General features: G+C 49.3%; 1 protein-coding gene across 1 annotated transcript in view; it reads right to left on the reverse strand.

Annotated features, from left to right (window-relative positions):
• Window positions 1–680: 680 nt before the first annotated feature.
• The window catches only part of MAML3 (mastermind like transcriptional coactivator 3), a 197954-nt gene continuing 175180 nt past the window's right edge, over window positions 681–23454 (reverse strand). Inside the window, exons 3-5 of the mRNA XM_042872115.1 lie at window positions 9303–9545; window positions 7209–7296; window positions 681–3864 (exon numbers count right to left, since the gene is read on the reverse strand). Coding sequence (XP_042728049.1) covers window positions 2873–3864; window positions 7209–7296; window positions 9303–9545 — 1323 coding nt within the window. The 3' untranslated portion in view covers window positions 681–2872. The remainder of the gene's footprint in view (window positions 3865–7208; window positions 7297–9302; window positions 9546–23454) is intronic.

Here is a 23454-nt window from a genome sequence, read left to right on the forward strand (position 1 = left end):
ACAAGCCTGTATGCACTTACCAAAGGGTTTCTGGCCACAAAACCTCACAGTGGAGCAGCAGGTTGGGGAGCTGCTGTGAACACGCCTTTCCCTCGCTTCCCCAACTCATCTTTCTACCTCCTACATCCAACCCCACGTCTCTCTCCTTCCCTCCCATTTCACCTCTCCAGAGCACAGCTGCAGCACTCCAACACCTTTCACCCCGTGTCCTCCCCAAAAGCACTTCCTTCCTGCACGCAGCGGTCACTGAGACCGAGAGATGCTGCCTCTGGCGGTGGCATAATGAAGGACCAGCTCACCTGTAGCAACCGCTCCAGTACAGAGTACAAGAAACCTAGTCTCACAACACCTGGAAGTAACGAGAGCCTTCCTTGCTCTTATGAAAGGGACAGAAGGGCCTCAGAGCAATAGCACACAGCTGAGCTGCCAGCCCCCAGCAGCGCACTGCACTCACCTGCGCTTGCTGCCTGCCTGGTAAGCGACATCTGGGGCAGCGTCACGGGAGCGCCGCAGGAGCAGAGGGCTGAGAGGTGATCTCACAGACCAGCCTTGCATAGGACTCAGATAACCATCTTTTATTTTATTCGTTTGCTTGGTGTTTTTGTTTTTTTTTTTCTTTTCTTTTTTTCTTTAAAAGTGGTATGTTAACATCAGCTTTTTTCTACATTTTCAGAGCTCTGTACAGGTCTTAAAAGGAAATAAGCAATGCTTAATGTACAAAGTAAAAACAGAAAACTAGAAAAATCTGAATAAAATGGAGCAAGTTGCCATCAGGGATACAGTACAAATTAGTAATCAGACATCATCTGAAGTGCAATACCACTGCAGTAAGGATGAGTTAAGGAATGAAATAAAAATACTCTATTTTAAACAAACAGTATATATATATATTTTTATATGTATATATTTTACAGATAGTAGACCCAGTGATATCTGTAGAATTGTAAAAACATATTTACAAATAACTTTTTTTTTTTTTTTTTAATATTACATATACATCAGCACCATAGTAAGGAGGAAAAAAAAAAACCAACCAAAAAACCTCAAATCTATTAAAATCTACGTCTAGTACTTGGTCCCAGTACGGAGTATTTGGAGGAAGCTTTGCAAAGACAACAGCTCGCTGCTGGCCACCGTCCACACGCAGAGCTGCTCTTCCCAGTGGCCCGCCTGTGCCCCCACGCTGCTCCCTTGCCCCTGTCCCTCAGGGTGCTGCCACTGTGGGCTGTCCCTTCCCTCACGCTCGTCCCCACAAGAGTCGTCTGCCCACGGCGTGGCTGTGAGCTGAGAACTTTGGCTGCTGCTCTCGCTCGCTGCACTGGGGCCTGACCCGGCTCCTGCTGCAGCAGCGGACAGACAAACCTCTGCCATCTTTGGCAGCGACCGGAATGAGACCTCGTGCTGAGCTTCAGAATGGGGTAAGCGTGACCCACCCCAGTGGGCAGCTCTCAGCTAAGGAGGTGGCAGGTTTTGGAGGGCAGCTCTCCTTGGCTCGGGCCCCCGCTGCATCAGGCAATCAGAATGGCCAGCGTCTCTGTGGAAGACGGATCACCCCTTCACTGCAGTGCTCTCGGCACCGGTCCACACAGTGGAAATAGACAGTGGAGACGGTGATACGTCACTGTTACCTAAAAGCATATTTAGGCAGACTCGATGTTTTTGATGCCTAAATCCGCTATTTTAGCCATTCATTCATGCTCTTCACTGTAGTCCTTCCTTGGCTCCCATTTTTCAAATACTGCAGTGAATGTTATTCCAGCAAACAAAGGAGGTTAGACCACCGCTTGCTTAAAACAGAAGACCAGGTGGCACTAAATGTCAGGTTGAGAGCCCATGCACGCCAACCTGCTAAGCCTGCGTTTTGCAATATGAGAGGAGGAACTCGTTCCTGCTTGCCAGACCCTCCCCGCACATCTTCTCCTTCCTGCCTTCTGATGCCCTTCCTGCCCCTTTGTGAAGAAAAGCGCAGTGACTTTAGTTTCTTTTACACTGACAGATGGGAGGGGGACGTATGAAAACATACCCGGGATGGAGGAGAGACAGGGACCTCCTTAGGACTTTCGCTGGTGTCCCCTGGTGCCTTGAAGCCCTTTAGCATCTCTCTCAGCTCTGTTCTGCAACCCGGGCACGCAAAGTGCTCTGACAGGGAAGCACTACTGCAAGTCCCTTGGGGACTAAATAGCTCCTTACACAACCCGCTCCCTAAATCCATCTCCAGCAGTGGTCCAGTAATCAAACTGTCCTCACTGCGCAACCACATTCACGTTCTCTTACACTCCTACTGGATTTTTATCACTCTGCAGTGAAAATGGTGACCCCTCTGTGACTGTTTAGGTTTGTCACATGTACGCCCCTCGCAGCAGTCCAGAGCCTGGCCATGGTTCGCTGAGGCCTGCCGACACCAAGGCTGGTTGTGTGTGGTCATCGGTGGGCTTCTTCGGGCTTCCATCTGCTACCCTGAAAGCCGTGGCCTTCGCAGTTACGTGAGGTGGGACACATCGGGGCTAGGCCATACTGCTGTGCAAGGAAACCTCATTTCAGCAGAGAAAGACCACCCTGTTCCCTTTCAGAAGCATCAGCTGGCTTTTCCAGTTTCCCCATCCTGCCCTGCACCCACGCAGCAGGTGCTGCCACGCAGTGGAGACTGCCTGTGGAAGTCTTGTGATACCAATGTTCTCAGCATCACCCGAACCTTCCCAAGTTGGCTACAGATCAGCTCGATTTGCACGATTAAATACAAAAGAAAACAAACGGAAGAACCCAAACCAATTCAAACAAAAAACCCCAACGATCCGAGGATGGGGAGCACATCCAACCCTCTCTTTGATTTCTTCAAACGGAACAACCCAAACTCCAGACTATACAAGCCCATTCACTGGGGGTTTCCGAACAACTCATCGAGTTCCTGTATCCACTCATCCCCTGGTCCGCTCTTGACGATGGAGTCCACGAGGTCTGCGCCCTCTGCTAAACTGGAGAACGAGCCCCCAGCTCCTTCGTTACTGTAGCTGTAAGATATGTCCTGAGTGGGATTCCTCTCATAGGCCTGGCCTTGGCTGCTCGGAGCAAAGCTACCACCTGGCATCTGCTGCGCGGAAGGCTGGCTAAAACCAGACATGGTGGGGACCCCCTGGCTTATTGCAGGCATCACCATCGGCCTGGCCTGGCTGGTTCCCTGCTGCCCGGGCAGCGGCTGCAGCAACTGTCTCCCCATTGCCGGGTTCAGGGCTCTCACCGTTCCGCTCGTGTCCACAACTGTCTGGTTAAGTCCCTGTGGGAAATGCTGCTTGGGCAGCCGAGGCTGCCCAGACTGCATCGGATACGCTGTGCCGTTATTGAAAGGCCCAATTTCGCCGCTAGTCCTTCCGGGTATACCTTGTAAGCCTCGCTGCTGCCAGTTCTGCGTTCCCTGAGGGACGGTTCCCATCAGGCTCTGAAGCCGTGGTGCTTGCGGCCTGGGTAAGACCTGGCCCACCGCTCCTTTCATCTGCTGTTGATGCTGGGGAAGAGCAGAGTTTACGAGCATGTTCTGACCAAAACTGCTGACCATTCCCACCACTTGTCCAGAGGCAGTCTGCCTCGTTGCCTGGCCTGCGTTATGCGCCATGTTCATGCTGCTTTGGTTTGGGTGCTGCAACATTTGGCTCATCCCTGTGCTCATGCTGTACATTCCCGGCTGGCTGGAGGAGGCGTTGCTGTAAGGAGCCATGCCCAGGTCTGACTGGCCCACCGTGGTGGGCAGCGTGCTCGGGTTCTGGGAGGGACCCATTGCCATCATGCTCGCGCTCTGGGCCATCATTCGGGACGTCCTCATGCTCTGGAGCGCTACTTGGTTTCTTGCAGCTGCTATATCCTGGGGAGAACCTGTGCCAGAAAGGGAGCAAGGTGAGAAAAAACACGATCCTGTAAATCTTACACAAATCAACACGTCCGTGCTGACAAGAGAATCTGTAGGAGCCTCCTGCACAACAGCGGGATTTCAGTTTGCTGTGCTTTTCCCGTGAATAAATTACTGTTTCACATGAAGGCTGGCAGAGAACTAGAAGGTTACCTGTCCTTGGGAGACGTACTTGCAGCCTAATGGTAGCCGCATCTCAGAGGCGATGCGTTCCACGCACTGCTGTGACTGCAGCCTTGGCACTGCCCTGCCAAACCCCCACTTCTCAGAGCTGAGAGGCAGCACAGCTGAGTGCTGCCCCAACCAGGAATCACTGATCGAGTTACGTATTGCATTTGTGAAGTGGGACACCGCTCCGCAGAGCGCTGTCGATACAGGCCAGCAGCTTCATTTCCCATCAGGCCTGAAGCAAGGCTGGCAAGGTGAAAAGGCCAACGGGTTACTCACTAAGTAATTTTCAATTATGACAGCCTGGGGATTTGTACCCAAAGGGATCTGTGGCTTTGGATTTTTGCAGCAGTGTGATTCCTTCCAAGTGTGACGTGCCATTACAGCCACGGTTACTTCCCTGCTAACGAGCTGCTCATGCTGCACAGCCGCTGGGGCAGCGGGGCTAACACAGGCCTATCTTTCCGTTACTTTGCTGTGGCCAACAAGTAGTTATTTCTGCACTGACCTAGGAGGAAAAGCCTTCTTTCAAAAGTAAAATCTTTTTTTTTGTTTGCGTGCCATTTTCCACAGGCCCGGGGATGATGCTCACCCCGCTCTGTGCAATAGTTGCTCCCTCAGACTTGTGAAAGCTGCACAGCACTGTGATCAGAAGTACTTAACCTTCTTCAGATACACCTGGTTCAGCTTCTACCAAGCAGACGAGAATGCTTCCACTGGCCTTCAATTGAAACCAAAAGCTGAACTCGAGTTATCTACTTGAAGCTCCCTTTTAAATATCTCCACTGTCTTTCAGAAGTAAGCCTTGAAAATGGAAATGTCAGACTCAGAAGACCAATCAATGTTTTAATAGCTCAGGAGGCATAAATGAATGGATTTTCTTTACCATTGTTACTGATTAAGTCTATGGAAAGAAGAAAAATTGTTTTTTTGTGGACATTTAAAGCAAGGAAAGTGTATTAGTGAATCAATATGATAAGCACATTTTAGTCCACCTTAGGCCGGTGATGGGAAACCTGAAAATCCTAACCTTGTTAAATTCCACACCGTGGCAGAGAACTGGACTGCGCTCGTGTCCCTTTGAGGGGTGGGGGAGCTATTGATTTTTGGGAAGCCAATACGCTGCTGTATTTACTATCTTTATTTAAAAACAATTACCGGAGCTCTGATTGTGCCACGGGTTCGCTGTGGTTTTGAGTCAATACCGCACCGAACGAAATAAAATCCTCGGCAGGCAGAGCTCCAGGAGCAAGATGCTCACAATTACTCCAGCTCAAATATCACTAAATGCGAGAAAAAAAGTTGCTCTAAGAGTCATAAATTGTACAACAAAATCAGGATGCTCTTAAATCAGCCCCTACCTGATGCCTCTCGGCGGCAGACAATGTACCTAAATGTCTGTGGAGACCAGAGAATGGTAGGCCCTGCTATTTCTGTTGGCCACATTCCCATGAGAAATGGCAATGAACAACTGAAGTGTCGCTCCCATAGTGACATACACAATGCAGCGGATGCCTGCATCTCTTTTTCCCTGCAGCCGGACAAGCTTCAGGAGGATGCTTGTAGCTGAGCTCTCCAACATATACATAAACGGAGCATCCAGTAGCCTGAAGAGTTCTGGACCTTACTTGCAGAGGGCAAATGTACCAGCAGCTTTTACTTCATCCATGCTACCAATTAAACTGTTTTTTTCAATGACTGGCACTCGGGTTCCCTTGAGGTTTTTTTTAAAATGTAGGTCATCTCCTTCCTCCACGGTTGCAAGATACCTCTTCTTACAGCCATTCCAGCCATTGCTGGACAGTAATGCTAAAAACCTGTAGTGCACCTCTTGCCATCTATGAACTGCAAACAGGAGCTGCAAGCTTCCAAAGGAGTCAGCAGAACTGAGCGGCTCACTCCCTGCCTCTGGGAGCTGCTGCGCCTGGCGGGAGAGGCAGGGCTTCAGGCAAGCAGCAGTTAAAGGGGAGATGCAGCAGATTTGAAGATTTTGGGCCACCTTCTGGTCTCCGTCCCACACAACCCACTGCACTGGATTACAGTATTGTGACTAAACAGAAAAAAAAAAAGTGTAATATTTATATTTAAATTGGCTCATTTATGAAAATGAATTCCTCGCTCTGTCACATTAGCCTAAACTCTCTTTTGCATTTCTTTTAAATTATACATACGAAGGCAAGGTTTCAAAAAAGCACTGACACAGAAAAGACTTTACATATGCTTCTCAAATAATGCGTGAGAGTGCACACATACATTTTGATTTTGCAAACAAGTTATCGGGAAAGAATTCACTTCGTATAGAATTAATGCTGCCAAAATCGAGAATTGGAAGGCAATTAGAAAGAGCCACACTGCTGTCTGTCAGCAGAAGCTTTGGCTGTCTGCTCGCTTCCTGAGTACCAGAACTGCAGTGTGCTCGCCTGCCTCGTTTCTGTTGCAGTTTTGTGACACTATGGTGGATATGCAACACAAGGACATGCTGGTTCTATGTATATTCAGAATCCACAGCTAGTGAAGGCATTCGAGCTGATGATGCACTAAAAAAGCTCAGAATGAACCTTTTTCCTAAACCAAAATGAGTACCCTCATATTCCCCCAATCATTAGTGAGCACACCGAAATAATCCCTGTTTTGTGAGCTCATTGCAGAAATCTCCATTTTCACCTCTGATATTTCACTATACTTCTCACACCTGACTCCTGTCAGACACTACTGCTGGTCCTGCTCCAGATGAAGATGACCTCTGTGCAATTCCCTGCTCATCAAATTAAACAAAGTAGGACATGAAGAAGAGTAAAACCAGGATACAGCGAGAGATGCTGGCTGGAAAAAAAAAGAACGATGAGAGTGAAGGCAAACATGATGAATCCACTGAACCCAGGAAGCAAGCAGGCAAAACACATGTCAAATACAAAATACAGCTTTGGCTGAGTGAAACAAAAGGAAATCAGAAACATGACCGAACATTCCAAGCTGGGCATTCCCCTTTAGTGAAGTCTGTGGTACGTGCAAGTGTACAACAGCCCACCTTCCTATTCTGCCACATTGCTTAGCTCCTTGCATTCACAAAATGCAGATTTTCATACGCCTGCTCCGGAGGCGTATTTTATCTCCACAACAGGAAAAAGAATGTGACTTTTACCTTGGAACTGATTGACCTGTGGCACTGGATATGGGCTCCGCTGTTGCTGCAGATGCTGCCGAGGCAAATGTGACTGCTGCTGCAACTGCTGAAAATGAATGAGGGAAAGAAAGCAGAAGTGAAAAAGATGATTAATTAATTAGTGAGCCAGAAAGAGGCTGGTGACAAAAGTGCTGCAGCAGAACTGCAGCGTTCCTTATCTAGCAAGCTGTTTTGGAGAGACAAGTAGAGACATTTGAAGAATCCTCCTGAGAGTACTTGGGCTACTCAACACACAGACTCCTTCTGCTTCAGAAAGGAGTAAGCACTGAGGCTAACATCACCTCTCCTCACTTACACGCACTTCATCTTGACCTCTAAGCAGCAAACTGAACTGTCCTCGGGCTGGATGGGAAGGGAGAGATCTGAGATACCTCTTCTCACCCAGCTCTGAGTGCTGCTGTATGCGCACACCCTTTCCCTCCCCCAGCTCTGACAAGACCTATATATATACACAGGAATACATAGATTATAATATATGTGTATATAAATGTATATATTTAACCATATATATAATTCATATATATATTCCTATATGTATAGTCCTTGTGCAAGACTGCAGCCCACCTCTGCACATCCAAAGCGCCCAGCTGCAAGGGACAATGCCTCCTAATCTGAGCCCTGTGTCCCAAGACCATTGCCTAGCCAGACCAGAAACAGCTACTAAGGCGCATTTCCTCTTCCTCATGCTATCCGGGGAGCTGGCCATTGCAAAATGCCCCCGTCCCTTAGTCCAGCCCATGCTGGTCCTCTGTGCTTTTTTTTTCTGTAAATACTCAGGCATCCAAAACAGAATCAAGGGTTGATTATAAAAACAGAGAGCATGTCTATCAGAGCTTTCAAGGCCCTGGATATACTTGACTGAGCAGTTACTACAGTGACACTTCTCGTTGCTTCATCTGCACCGGTACAGATGCTTCATCACAAACCAGGGCTGAGGAACAAAGGAAAGAGAATGGCAAAGACAGAAAGGAAGCAAATACTAATCCTGATATTTATAAATGCACATTATGTATGATAAAAAAGATCGAGGGAACTTTATTAGGCACAAAGCACTCACAAGCTAGGAGCTTACGGGCTGTGCCTTTTAGCTGTGCCTTCAGCATCCAAGTCAGGGACTGGCTCTTGGGTTTATACAAGTGAATTGGCCTGGTCCACGCAGAGGGAATACTACTGTGTCACTGCTCTGCACTCGTTCCCTCTGAAACCATTCATGCATCTTCATAGGACCACAGAATCACAGAATGGTTTGGGTTAGAAGGGCCCTTTAAGATCATCTAGTTCCAATCCCCCTGCTACAGGCAGGGACACCTCCTTCTAGACCAGGTTGCTTATAGCCTCATTCAGCCTGACCTTGAACACCTCCAGGGAGGGGGCATCCACAGCCTCACTGGGCAACCTGTTCCAGTGTCTCGTCACTCTAAAAGAAAGACTTTCTTCCTAGCGTCTAGTCTAAATTTACCCTCTTCCATCAGTAACCATCAGTACTTCTGTGGTTATACGGCATGCACAAGTTCTAACTCAAAGTGGCACCCAGGTCTTAAACTGTATTTCCCCTAGCAAGAGAGACACTGCTGAGCTTAGACTCACCTATCAGAACATTTTCTAGGTGAAGCAGGGGACTGCAAGTTTAACTGAGGTGCGAGCTTGCAGTAACTGAACAGTGTGACTTTCTGCTGGCTTTTCTGCTGGGTTTCCTTTAAATTGCATCTGAATTAAACACGCATAAGACAAGACCATTTAGACCAGGTAACGTAATGTCTGTACTGCAAAAGTGTAGAGCTATGGGAATTGGTGTCAGGCTTGAATGTCACAGCTTCACACTGCCACTGCTGGGGTTGTGCCACTGCTCCCCCACTTCAGCCCGCAGTTCCCAACCTCTCCCCGAGGCTAGCATGACTGCTTGCAGTGTTTGTGTGATAAAACAGAGTAAAGAACTGATCTGGGAGATCAGAGAGAAAACTGCTGAAGGTGAAAGGAAGGGCTGTGCTGCACTGTCTGTAGTACTTTCCGTCTCACACCAGCTGCACAACCTGAGACAAACAGACACCGTACCTGCTCTGCTAAGATCTGCTGCTGTTGCTGCCTCTGCTCTCTTAGGAACTGCTGCTTCTGCTGCTCTATCACGTGCAGCTGGGCTCTCTGTTCAATCAGCATCTGCTTCATGATGGCCGCTTGCGGCTGGTTGCCCAGGAAGGCCCCCCCTGAGCTCGTGCCTGTGACCACGCTGCTGGCTCCTGGTGGAACAGAGGGCTGCATAGGTGCTGTGCTCCGGGACAGTCCCACCTGGTGCTGCTCCTGTGTGGAGAGAGGGAGAAGGGCTCGTTACTGAGGGTGCTGTGTGTGTAGGGAAGCTATGGCTCATTAACACTGAGCGCCGGGTCTGTGGGCGAGGGCTGGAGCTTGGAGAAAGTGGGGAAACTGGGCAAATGCTGGTGTCTTGTGGCCTCAGTGTCTGCTGCAGGGACACGGGCAGGTTTCTCGCACCAGAACCTGGAGCTCCAGGCCCCCTCTGATAAGGCAGGAGCACTTCACGACTCATCAGTGGTAAGAAAAGAAAACGGGGTGTGAGGTTTATTTGCGCTCAAGATAAGCAATCTCTGAGCAATGGGCTCAGAAGCCAGCGTTTGAGGCACACATAGAAGAACACCGTGAGCCAGCAGCCCTCATTTCCACTGTACTGCACCAGAATCTCAGGATTTAACCACATCACACGTTTATCCGAGACTCCATCCCACCAGGACAAAGAGCTTGTAGCTGGAAGGATGCGGGCCACGTGATGCCACAGAAACCTATTCCTAACATCACCCTGCTCTCCCCCGCCATCAGACCCCATCTCCTCCGCACCTCCCCGCGGTGCTGCTGGGAGCGGCGAGTTGCCAGCAGGGGCCGCTGCCCGCCCGCTGCCACGGCTCGGCTCGGCTCGGCTCGGCGCGGCTGAGCACGGAGCACCGAGGCCAGGCCAGGAGCGCTGCCATGGCCCGCACTCCTGTACCCAGGAGCTGCGAGCTACCAGCAGCAGAGGTGGAGGGTTCCTCTTACCACGTAATGCCGTGGTGTGGGGCGAACTCGCTGGCAGGGAAAAGCAAACTACTCTTCAGCCAGGAAACAAGAAGAAATCCAATTTGCTCACATCTCCACTTTACACAGAGCGTCCCTGAAGGGCTCTCTGCTGAAAGGCAGCTTCTCAGCGTTGAGCTTCTGTCTCTGTTGAACTCATGCCCCGGTTTGACAGTTCCCCGCTGCTCCCTGCTCCCTTCTCACACAGCACCTCACCGCCTGCTCCAACATCTCCTAGCTCAGGGACATGAGGGAAGGGCTCCATCCTGCCCTCTGCCCTCCCCTCGCCCCACTGAAGTCATCGAGCTGAAGATTGCATAACAGATGCACAGAGCTATCTTGTGTTACACTGGGAGACGGGCCAACCGCTTCCATTTATAGACAACAGCAATGCCACGCTGCCAAAGAACCTTTGCTGCAGCTACAACAAGGGAAAGGCGGAAAGGAAAACCAGGAGCCAGAAGGCTCGCTGTGCTGTAACATCAGCAGGAGCTGCCCCGAGCCCTTGGGGCCGCAGCCCGCTTCAACACAGTCTCACAGCAGAGCGACCATCCCGGCTCTCACACACACAGAGGGCGCAGTGCCCCACGGCAGCAGCATGCAGAGAGCTCTGCAAGACACCCCTGCAGCTGACAGCCCGCACAGCAGCTGGAGGAAATGTGAAGATTAGCACCAAGGTGTTACTTCCAGGGCTGTGTGTTCGGCCATTTCTAGGCGCAGGACTTTGCCTATTCGTAATGAAAACTTCCTGCTTCCAGCTTTAATAACAGATTTAAAGCCAGGCCTTTTTCATCAAGCCAGAACACCCCTCTCCGCCGGGGCGGCCGGCCCCCCCTTCCATCTTTTTTGGCCAAAGCTCTTCTCAAAACAGTGATGAAAGGCCCCGCTGACATCACCAGGAGCAGCGCAGGGCTGTGTATCCTGAAGCAGGAGCAGGGCAGCAGGGCCCCGCCAGCTCTTCCGCACGAGCACCTCTGCAGTGGGCGCTGCTGCACCAAGCGTGCCCACTTCCCAGATCATCCATCCTGACCCTGCTCTTTGCTCTCCTCTCTGGCAACTGGCACCCGCTGCCTTGCTACCCTCCGAACACCCCCACCAGTCCCAGGGAAGCGATGCCTGTTGGCCCCTTCCTGCAGTATGACTCAGAGTGTGACTCAGGCTGCCGTGACTCCAGACGGATTTTTGGGGATGCACAGCAGCGAGGGGAAAGCCCCGCTCCTTCCCCCGGGCCTGTGTCACTTGTGCGCCTGTGTGTGGGGGTGCCCTGCATGGCAGTACATACGTATGCACGAGGGTGGACTTCTGTGCAAGCTGCCTTGTCAGTGCCTGAGAGGGAGCTGCCCGCTGCTAGCAGTTGGTCCTTGGTTAAGCACAAATCCCGCGTTCTTCAAATGTACCTCTGGGGATCAGCTGGAGCGATGGATCCTTCTCAGGAGTTTGGGGTGATGCGTGTGTATGTACGGTTATGCGCATTTAACATCAGTGGAATTGAAAGCATTGTCAAAGTGAAGCAGTGGATAGAACCTGAGCTTGCTGTGCATTCTGCATGATGTGAACTAATGCAATCCTTCAACACGAAAGCAGCAACAGAGCAAACAGAAGCCAGGAGGTGGCTTATCCCGCGTACTGCATTAGAGGAACGACACTAGAAAGATGTGTGCAATCAGATGTCTACATTTTCAAGTCAGAGCACAAAAAGAAGAAACAAAAATGATTTCAGGCAGAAAGTGCCTTCCAGTGAAGGACTTCAAGAGCTCAATCATTCAGCTTACCACAAAGAAAACAGAGATGCTTTGACCACGGTGTGTAAAAACACCTTCACGAGGGAACGAATCTTTTAAAGAGCCCTTTTATCCACTGCAAAACCAGATACAAGGGCTGGAAGCCAAAGACGGATTCAAATCAGAAAGAAGAATCAAATTCTTAGGCCATGATTTCATTACCCAGCAGAAATGGCAAGCCTCTGCTGTTTGATGCCTCCTAAGACAAAAGCCTTTCTGGGTAAACACAACTATGTAGTGCAACCTACAGGTCTGTGATGGACAAGGCACTGCTGACCTCACCTCCACGCACTCTGAGCTGCTGCTTGCTGGCAGCAAAAATGTTACTAGATTTCTGTACACCCCATCACAAGAAAACTTACTGCATACCCAGTGTTTCTGGAGTAACCTACAAACACGTTCCTGTATTCCCCCAGAAATACTTCTATTAAATTCCTGTACTGTTGTCACTTTCTGTGTCTGGCAGGGATCTTAATCCCTGTCTAAATCTGGCTGCCCAAGCGCAGCCACCTTGAGCAGATAGGTGCCATCTGACTGAGGGAGTTACAAATCCATTCACTTCTGACTTTATTTGCCTCACATGAGCCAGCATGCAGGACGAAGGGACGGGCCAAACTGCTTTGTGACTGCACCCACCAGCAGACCGTGCAGGGCGGACCGCCTCACCCTCATCCTCTGTCATCCATCCCAGGGAGGGGCTACAAACCTCTCCTCTCCCTGGGTCCCCGGTTGCCATGGCCTTTCAAATAGTATCTGAGCGAACAAGATCACTCTGACGTTTGATGCCAGACCTCTGCATGCAGCCCATTTGTTTTCCTTTCACCTCCCTTTCCCTGCGTCTCTCCTCCCCCCGTTTTCGATATGCTTTGCTCTTGCCGCAGAACAAACAGTATCTGCCAGACTATCACTTCGGCGTACGTGTTAGCTCATCAGAGGGACTAAGTTCTTTATTTCTAGCAACAAAGTACACAACAAAGGATCTGAAAATGAGCAAGTGTTTTCCTAACACCGTTTAGGGGCTAAAGACCTCTGCAGGCCCTCAGCAGCGCCCACACGGCCACCACAGCCTGCAGTCCTGCTTGGGAGTAGTGTCATGGTGTGTCCCTGCTGCCCCACATGGGCATGGAGCTCCCTCAGGGGCCAGTGCTCGTGGCTGTGGTTGGGAGCAATGCAGCGAAGGCTGCGCTGACCCCAAGGCCAGAGCCTGTTGGAAATGGCAGCACTAAAGGTTTTAGCTTTAATCAATGCCCGCTTCGAGTCCATCTGGAGCAGAAGGGAGGAGAGCTAATGCGAAACACAAGGATAATTATGGCTAGAGAGCCCTTGAGAAGGGGAAGAGAAGAAAAATGGAAGATGAAAGCAGGCAAGCGGTTTAAACAAACAGTCACACAGGGCCAATGAAAAGGGGAAACAGAGGGAAAATGACACAATAAAAATAAATGCTGTAAGAGAATAGCACATACAGGGGAAAATACAGAGACTGAGAAAACACAGATATAAGGAAAAGATGCTCTAAAGAAGTTTTCAAGCAGCAAACGCTAAACCGCAACCCGGCTGTCCCTTCTGCTCCAATGTCCCCAGCCCACGTCACATTATCACCTCGCACCCCACAGAGGCATTTCACAGCCCAGCTCCATCTCATGCCTGGCAGGAGCTGCCTGGTGGCTCTTCTAGATGCTTGCAGAGTTTGGTTGTTTTTGTTTTCCTCTTGGTGAAATTTTGCTCGTTCTCCCCTCAGCTGTTTTGTTTGAGGATAAACAAAGGTATTTTTTCACGCTTAAGGACATTTCTCAGATCCTTTCCTCTGTGCTGTGATAAATGAGATCTCTTTCATTTTTAGAAAAAACAAACTTGGCACCGGTGTTGATCCTCAGCAAGAAGCATGTAATTTGCCAAGCCCAAACGAATCCTGGCTGAGAAATAAACACACCGGGCCATATGCTCTCCTTCCCCTACACAGAAGGCAACTTACCTCAAAAATTGGTAAGAGGCTGCAGTTGCCCCATGTTGTTGTTCTGCCAAGGCAAAAAGAAATCCTCAGAGAACTTCAGCGCAAAGGTTTGGGGCTCTCACAAAATCTCTCCTGCATCTTCCCCACCCTGTCGGTGACTCTCTGGCTTCTGCGTTGGCACAAATGGGGTCAGGGAGTGCATATGCTCACAGTACCACTGCATTATCCTTATCAGTATTTCCTGGCACTGCTTCATTTGCAAGTGAACAACCCACACAGCCCAACTGTTCCTTCTGCAGCCCCCTCCCTGTCTCATTCACAGCGTGCCCACATGGCAGCAAGATCACATCCCGTAAGGGCCTCAATGAAGCAAGGACCCTTTTCAGTTCCCCCTTGCTTCGCTGAATCGCTATGGGAAATGCCACGTATGTAGGAAACACAGAAACAGCCCACCAGCTTTCAGTGGATTTAAGCAGACGGCACGTGTGATGGCTAAAAGCACCAAAACAGACACACGGATACTTGTGATGACCTGTACAGTTCGTGCATAAATTCCAGGATCGTCTCCTGTCAGACACCAACACAGAGAGCTGGAGGAACTCTCATCCCTGAATGCAGGTACTTGTCCGTGCAGCTTACCTGCAGGTGGTATTTCGCTCTAAAATCGAGAACCCAAAGGTATCTGGCAAGACCAAAGGAAACGGTCTTCCACTGCTGCTGCCCAGCAAAGCCATGCTGTCTTCGCAGTGGTTCCAAATAACTCACTGGAGGTGCCTGGGACAGCATGCCAGTCCTGGAATTTTATGAGCTACTTCTTTCAGCATCCTTGAACCAAGGCTGCCCATCACCCAGTTCCAGCACTGAAACCCCGCTCATTTTTCCTGCAGCTTGGACACAGCCTGTGTGCTTCCATTAACCACCCAGCCTTTGTTTTGACATCCAGTCTCACCAGCACAAGTAAGAACTGACAAATAATTCTCATTTGGGCAGTGCCTAGGCAGTCTTCAGCCATAACACACTCTTCACTGCATGGTTCCTGCCTTCTCTCCAGGGTCTCCTTTATTTATACAGCTCAGGAAAACTCCACTCCAGAATTAATTTCTTTTGCAAGGCCTGACTCAGCTTGGCTTTAGGCAGTCCCCCAGACTTCTAGATCTCTAAGGAATGGCTTCCTTTACTGAGGAAGTCCTTATTCACTCCTCCTGAGGCCTTCTGAATACCCTTAATACCTCTTCTGAGACAATTACTTACTAAGCTTTAAACTTTTTTTTTTTTTTAAACTTCCTGTACACCATGAATGCTTTTTCCCCTCCTCGATTCTGTCATGTTCCTAATGCTTACTCATGTTTGCCAGCCTAGCCAGCCCTCACCGGCGCAATCCCAGCTGCCTTTTTGCAGCCTTGGACTCGCTCCTCAAGCCTCGCCTTCTGCCATCGCTGAAAAGTCCCATCTCTGCTCAGGGCTGTGCTGACTTCTCCCATGAGAAACTCCACAAAGCAAAACAGTATCTCCCTCGCTCCCCTCTGCTTGCTCTCCCTTGCCTCCTGCCCAGCTCTCCCTCCCAACTGTGGCCCCACTGCTTGTCCCGATGACCTCGCTGTGTCCTGTTTTCTCATCTCCCCTAATCCCATCTGCTACCTCTTCCTTCAGATCTCTCCCTCTGCCTCCTTCCCCTCACCATATAAGCATGCTTTAAAAAAAATAATCTAAGCATTGCTTGACTTCAAGCGCCTCTCCAGCCTCTACCCTATCCCTCCTCTCACCATCATCTCTAAGCCTACTAAATGTGCTGCCTATGACTTGATTTGGATTTAGCCTCCATCTCCAGCACAGATTCTTTTCCAAACAGGCTTTTGCTTCTTGCCTGTCACAGAAACCAATATCACCGAGTCCCTAATAGCCTTTATCTTGTGGAGCTCGGTGCTATATTTCTCCATGGCTGCCTGTCAGCTCCTAGCACTGCTAACCCAACCCTACCTGATGTCTCCTCTCTCCCCAGTGCTTTCGCTTGCCTCCAGCACCTTTCGTTGCCCGCTCCACGTTACTTGGACTATCCAGCCACTGCTCAGCCCTGCACACTTCTGCAACCTCAGTCCTCTTCTCTCTTCCCCTCGTCACACCTCTGAGCAAGCTCTCTGCGCAAGTCCAAGGACTCCCTCTATGCTGGCAGCTCACAGGCCTTTTCCTATCTGGCCTAAATTCATACCTGCCTCTGGGATCACCTTGTGGGTACCCATCAGCTCGAAGCAGGCTCCAGTCCTCCATCGTTTGCCTGTGACTTGGCCCGTAACCCGGTCACGATCTTTGCCTCAGACTCTGTGCCAAGCCCCACAGTCAGGCTGGCATCCCCTCACACTGCGATGATCACAATCTCACTCTGCTTGCAGGCAGCTGGAGTGCTGCTGCCCAAAGCCACATTCTTCACCTATTGTCCTGACTGTGCCATCTCTCCCTTTCCAGCCTGGTTACCTTTCCTTTCCAATTTCAGCCCCTTCCCTCGCTTTCAAACCCAAATGCAGAATATCCCGACTCACACACCGTCTCTTGTTCACCGCTGAGTGTTGAAGCCCACCCCATCATGACCAGCTCTTCTCTATTTGTTACATTTTAGACACAAGCGTCTTCATGCTTTCCTCCCTGCTGGACCGCATTTCTAGGAGATTCTCCAAATCATGCAAAGCTGCCCCTGACCTCTGGCCCCAGTGCAGTCAGATTTGTAGGAGTCTGTGGAAGTTCCTGTCTCCACGATGCCCAGCAGCAGCCTCTGCTGTTTCCTTGCGCTCCCTGGTGTGTTTGTCTCCCGCATTATCTCTTATCTCACTCTTAGGTTGGAAGTGCTTGGGGGGAAGGAAATATATTTACATCCTGCGCTGCAGGGAGCCCCACACAATAGGGCTCCTGGGCTGTGACTCAGGGGTGCCACCCGGCACAGCAATTTACAAGTACAGCTTCACATCTGTGTGCGGCTAAGGACACCGCTTTACATTCTGTAGATGTGGAATTTCGCTGTTCACAACGTGCCCTTGCTCTACTTCTTCTCCTTGTAAAGGGTGCAATATTAGGATGAGATATTGTATGCTGAAAAAGTCAGGAAATGCTAAGCTACAGTTCCCACGGCAATTGTAACTCAGGCTCATATAGCAAGGCACAAAGGTTATCACTGTACACAGCAACAGAGGATGCTGAACTCCTGCAAAGTGACCAAATTATCGCTGTGGCAGACACCAGGTCTTTGAACTTCTGGGCAGGTGGAGTCTTAAGACATTTACAGGGGTTTTAGCACTTCATTCTAGAAAGCTGAAGTCCATCAACTTACAAATAAAAGTCAAAATTATGTTGTATAGTGAGCAGCCAGTCCCAGCAGCAGCGGGTTACTCTCTTTGCAGAAACACAGCTAATGGCAACAAGAAATATTTCCATTACTTTATGAGCTCTGGTAGCTGTCAGCAGAGAGAGGAATCTGCCGATCAGAGAAATCTGGGAAGACATCAGTGTGTCAGAACAAGTGAAAAGACTTGACACAGAGGGCACATTTTTGTTGAGCAATTTGCATTAGCACTTCTGGACAAATTCTACATTTCACATGCAATTCACAACCCAACAGCAGCAGTGCTAATTGGTGCAGTTGCCACTCAAATGCGGTGCCTTGTTTGAGCCATCACTAACGTGAATGAAGACTACAGGCTTTTTTGAAAAAAATGCAGTAATTACTTTGCAGGCTTTGGGGTCCCCCTGCCCCCACTCTCATCCTTGTAATTTTATTATCAATATACCTTAAAATAAAAAGGAACGGAAAGGCAAACCTCTGAAAAGATCAGCTGCAGTTATCAAGAGAAAACTGTTTGCCAAATAATGATGCTCTTCATTGCTACAACGGTCGGCCCTCTTGCCACGCTGCATCTGACTGTGTCGCAGGGTGCCACAGCCAAATGTTGATCTGTAAGGCCAGAAGTAAGTGGCACAGTACTGGTGACTCTGAAAGTTCCAGGCACCAAACCAAGGCTGTGCTCTGCACGTATCTCAAACGCTGACGGGGTGACAGAATCTCTCTGCTTTCTCTGAGGTGGTAATCGAAGTTATTTAACTTAAAACAGGGCAGATCTCTCATCCATCATTCTCTATCTTTTGTAAAATCAAGCATCCTGAGAAAAGGAGAGCGCTTCCCGCTGCAGCTTTCTATTACCAGCTCTCTAAGTGCTCAGGCAGCTGCAGCTCAGCTGAAGGAAGGTTTGCCTGATTTTTCATAAAGTTGGACAGCTATTTTTATACCTTATTTCCTTTAGGCCCCCAGAGTGCAAAATCCAAGGAGCTAATGACACATAGATTATTGGTGACCTCCTCTACTCCAGCATTCTTACTATATTTTTTTGTAACGCACAGTGAGAAAGGGAGAAACCTGCAATTACAAATCTGTCAAGCCAGCTCTGATACCTTCATGTTCAAATGCCCTAGGAGAGAGTACCAAGGTACAATTGCTAGAGATGGAACAGAACCAAGCAAAATCCTATATAGATATACCTCTAGATCTAAATAAACCTAAATCTGGAAGACTGAATTCCTAGTGCAGTAATCAGGTTGTTTCTCCGTCGCGTGTCACCCAGCAGTGTTCTGCTCCCCCAGCCCTGCTCCCAGCCCCAGGAAGGAGCAGAGGCGTCAAAGGACACATCAACACAGCTACTTGGCACATCAGGAGCTCCTGTGTTCAAGATCTGGCCCAGACAGCTGATCCCTCAACCCCTTCTCAGATAAAAGCAAGCAGTGCCTACTTGAAGCCACGGGCTGTGCTTTCTGGTGGCAGAGCAAGGCTCCAATGTGCCAACACATGATATGGCTGTCAGCTGTGATTCTACAGAAGGTGCAGAAGATATCTTTTGGACCTCTTAATAGTTTTTTTTCCTGAGAAGTTGGCAGTTCCCCACCTGCTTGAGTGTAATTCACTGCAAAACATCAAATAGATGCATTCACTCCTTTGCAGACATATCATTACCTTGTGTGTTGTTCACATAATGCACATCTGTAGCACATTGGCAGTACACCTAGTTAATGTGTGGGAGACTCCTAGGTTCAAAGCCTCCAGTGTTTCTTTTGTTCTCTAATGAATCCTCCTTTTGTTTGGCTCCCCCTCCCCTTAGGTTGTAGCCGTAATTCTGTCATTAGCATCTTAAAACTCTTTTCCTCTAAAAACACATACAACACTACAACAAGCAGGGAACATCCTAGGAAGCACCTAATGAATCACGATTCTTACCTAAGACAAGTTTAACAGGTCTGGGTCATCACTGCCAGCAGCACTGTAGCTTGCTTAGCAAACTCAGTAATCAAATATGCCCCTAAAAGCCAGGAGAGGAGGGATGGCAGCTGGTAAGCTAGGCTTGCAAAGTTCAAACAAGAGACGCATTCATGGCCACTAAAAGTGTCACAATTTGGACGGGTCTCTGCAGACCTGATCCTGTTTCTCACAAATTAAAGCATTTGTGCCCTTCCATGAAGGCACAGGGAAAATGCTGAGCTGCTTCTTTTGCGTGGAAACATTTCGTTTTCACCTGACTTCAATCTAATGATGCCAAACCTGATCTCCTAGACAGGACGCACGAGAACATGTAACACTGAGGTACCTACTAATTCTGACTTGCGGTGCGTTCGGTGGGCTCATTCCAATTCTTTCCGAAGCTGCCAAACCTCTGCTCTGAGACAGCTTAGAGACTGCGAGAGAGCCAGGGTGTGATCTGGGGAATTTCCTCTGTGGGAAATGCAGAGCCAAAGCAGGAAGGCCACGCCACTGGCAGAAGTGTCAGGGCTCCCACGTACTGTGCGTCTTACACACTGTGGACATCTCTGGCAGCCTAGCTGCAGTGCTTACGTGTCCATGCACCGTTATCTGCGTGCCTCTGCACTCCCATAAGAGAGCTCAGCTTCACCAAGAAGCTTGTGATTCTTAGCCAGTACGGTGATGCGTGTCTAACTTGGCCAAACACCTTCAATTTGTAAGAGAATCAGAAGATTTCAGCATTTCGTTTGTCACCACCAAAAAAGAAAGTTAAATAATTAAAAGAAAAAATCAAAACAGCTCCTTAACAGGCACAACATGTTACTAACGTGCATTGTTGTCCCATATTCATCAATTAGCACTATTATCTTTACTTAACTGTAAGTGGCATGTTTCCTTTGCTGGCTTCCTTCCAATTAATCTGTGACTGAGCTGAGGTAGCACGCTGCCTCAGTGCTTGTGATGAGACACTCCTCAAAAACACCAACGCACCACCACCTGAAAAATGATGTCATTTTTTGTGGCTTTTCAGTTACGAGCAAGGCAGAGCCCCAAGCCCTGAAGCTTGGCCTCTGACTGCTCCCATCTTCCTGCTCCTGCTCCCCACAGCAGCGTGGGCACCCCGCTGCACAGCGGCTGCAAGGGGCAGCAGCAGCGCAGGGCAGCACGCCCTGTAACCAGTGCCTTTCTGTAAACCAAGCAGCACTGCGCTCGCACACATCAACACGCAGCTGCAGAAGAGGAAGGCCTGCTGCACTTCCAGCAGGTGCTCAGCAGAGGCGCGTTTGCTCACAAGAGGAAATGACCCAGGATTTATAATGGCAAAAGCAAGTACGCAAGCTGAAAGACTAATTAGCCCGTTCCCTTGCCTCAAAATATCTTCTTGTTGTCTGAAAATACGTCTTATATCTTAGGTGAAATGAAGAGGAGCGGACAGACTGTTAATAACCACATTACAATAAAACCACCTCTAAAAATTCAGAAACCAAAGACATTCCTGTTCCCAAGGTTGTGCTCGAAAGCGATCCACTATTGTGGCTCTCATTAATATGTTTTCACCATGTTTCCCCCGCACTAATCTTAGACAGCTTCAAAATTAATTTCTTTCTCAAAGGCTGTGGCCAAGCTGGCTGGCGCAGGCAACAAGCTACTGCATTTTCCTGAAGCCAAAAATGACTGCCTTACAGGACAAAAATCTTCACCCACCTCAGACTCAGTAGTCACAGCTCAGTGCAAAGTACAGAGCTGCAGTCTTAGCATCTTTTCCAGGGGAATGAAAGGAATATTAGTGCAAAGAGAGACCTAAAGCTATTTAAATTCCAAAACCAAACTTAATTGCTTAATTGAACAAGGTTACATCTCCTCAAGAATAAGTCAAGCCGTTCAGCAGTGGAAAAAACTCATGTTGACACTGCCCTTGTTTATTTGGCCGTGTGTCAGCCCAAGAGGGTATATTTAGCTTTTGTGTGCTTGCAGGACTGCATCTTGCAGCTCAACAGGAAATCTCTGGAGTCAAAGCTAAAGATATCACTGCACGCTCGGAAATTTACAGCCAGCTGTAAAAGTGGAGCTGTGGTGGTCGGAGTGCTCAACAGCCTTCTTTCAGACAAGCGAGGAGGCTGAATTAAGCACTCCACTGTGTTGAGAGCTGGGCAGGCAGGGTGCACCCGACGAGCTAAACATAGCAACAGGGGCGGTCTTCTCTTCCTCAGATAATGCTGTATTGATCCGTCCCGTTCCCATTCCCTAACTGGTTTGAGTGGCAGAGCTGGGGCATGCATACACGTGGAGCTGCTGAAGGAGCACAGGCACCTCCTCCTCCTCTGAAGCTTTAGGAGATGTTAGCAGTTATCAGACTCATCTCAAAAAAGAGATGAATCATAGAAGAGAATACACATTCAACACCGGTTTTCTTTTTTGTTAAAAAAAGCCTTGATGGGGGCTTGCGGTGCCAGACCTAGGGAGCGCGAACAGAGAGAATCCTCAGGATTTTCACAGCGCCCTCCCTGCTTCTGAGCATCTCCGTGGGCTTCACCTGGAGCTGGGTCACAGGGAAATACTCCATCAAGGGAAGAGGTGTAGGAGGTGACTTCTGAGATAGAGGTTTCAGGGCTCTTTAAAATAGGCCAAAATTCATCACCCTGCAAAGACACGGTGAGAGGCAAGGCCTCGGGGCAAACTGCGGTTCTTGTGCTTGGTGGCCTCACCCTGTGAGCCCTGCAAGGCACTGCATGCAGTGCTGTACTTTGTTAGCCCTGTGCCAAAGGATCAGGCCTGCCAATTTCAGCAAAGCAAGGCAGGAACACGACCCGAGGCCGTTCTCTACCAAGAGAAAGAAGAGACGGGATGCAAAGCCAGCTCTTGTTTTCTGTTAATAAGCTCTTTCTTTCACTATCTTATCATTTTCTCTCAAGTAAGGCTAGCTGAGTGCGTTTATCTCAGCTTTGGGAAAGCTTCATACGGTCCAAGTAACACGAGTAACCCAAAGCACACTTCTCTTTGCTCAGCAACAGGAGAGCCACGTATGTTTATGAAACAGAATCAAAAGGGAGGAAATGTAAACAAGCGGTCCCCTCTTGGGCGAGCTCCTCCAGATACAAAGCGTTCTGTCAGCAGCTGCCAAAGGAAGTACCACGGCCCTTTGAGTCCTGCACGCCGATACCAAAAAAAGCAACTTGGTTTATCTAAGAAAGATTAACCTGTTTTCTTGTGAGCTGATGCCATCCTGTCTACAGCTGACCGGTTCCACAAGAAGCAGCTCATTTCTTTGCCTCCACACAGGCCGTTCATGCAAGGAGAGGGCGTAGAGGTATGGATTTAGCCTTAACAAAGTGTGCAGAACTTCTAGGAAGGCAATTAGTTACAAAGACAGGATTTGGTGGTCTGAAGCACTCACAATCCCGGTTGATTCTGGACAAATTACTGCCTTGTCTCAGTAGCCCCAGCCATATTTCACTGAGTGCTGACACCAACACGGCACACCAGGACCTGGCGAGCTGCAGCGACAACCACGTGCTCCAAGAATTTCCTCAAAAAAACACAACCATCAGAATTGTATTCACTTTCTGCAAGCATCCAAACAACCTAATGGGCAAAAATCTGATTCAGAACTAAGCAAGGAAGAAAAGGAACAAATTCACGTACTGTATTTAATTCTGGCTTCCTTTCTGCCATGCAGGAGAAGGCAGGCAGGCCAGCTGGCCAGCGAGGAGGGATTCACTGCAGCCCAGGCAGCGCTCATTTCTCTGAACCCCACCGTAAACCCTTCCCTCTTTCAGAGCTCAGTAAGACTGAGTGGCAGAGCCCCACGAATCTGTCACGGCTGTTGGGAGCTGACAGCTGTGCGCTCCCCCTTCGACAATCTGTTTCCTCTTTGTCAGGTGTAATTTGAGTGCTACACACCACCAGGCACACATTCAGCCCCTCATTACCAGCGCCTGTGTGAGGCTCGGTTGCCGCTGGAAGATTTAAGGACGATGCTGAGACGGGTGCTGCAGCGGGTTGCTGTCGGCTGCCAGCCGGCAGCTCTGCTCGCCAGAGGAGGCCTGGTGCCTCCCGTTAGCACCGCCAGCTTACCGATGAGCTGGCTGCAGGAATCAAAGGCCAGCGGTAAAAGGGAGGCCTCTTTGCAGTGAAAAGCGTGACAGA

This window comes from Lagopus leucura, unplaced genomic scaffold (assembly GCF_019238085.1).
Source record: "Lagopus leucura isolate 7727_CA_CO unplaced genomic scaffold, USGS_WTPT01 Super-Scaffold_100004, whole genome shotgun sequence".
NCBI classification, from domain to species: Eukaryota; Metazoa; Chordata; class Aves; order Galliformes; family Phasianidae; genus Lagopus; species Lagopus leucura.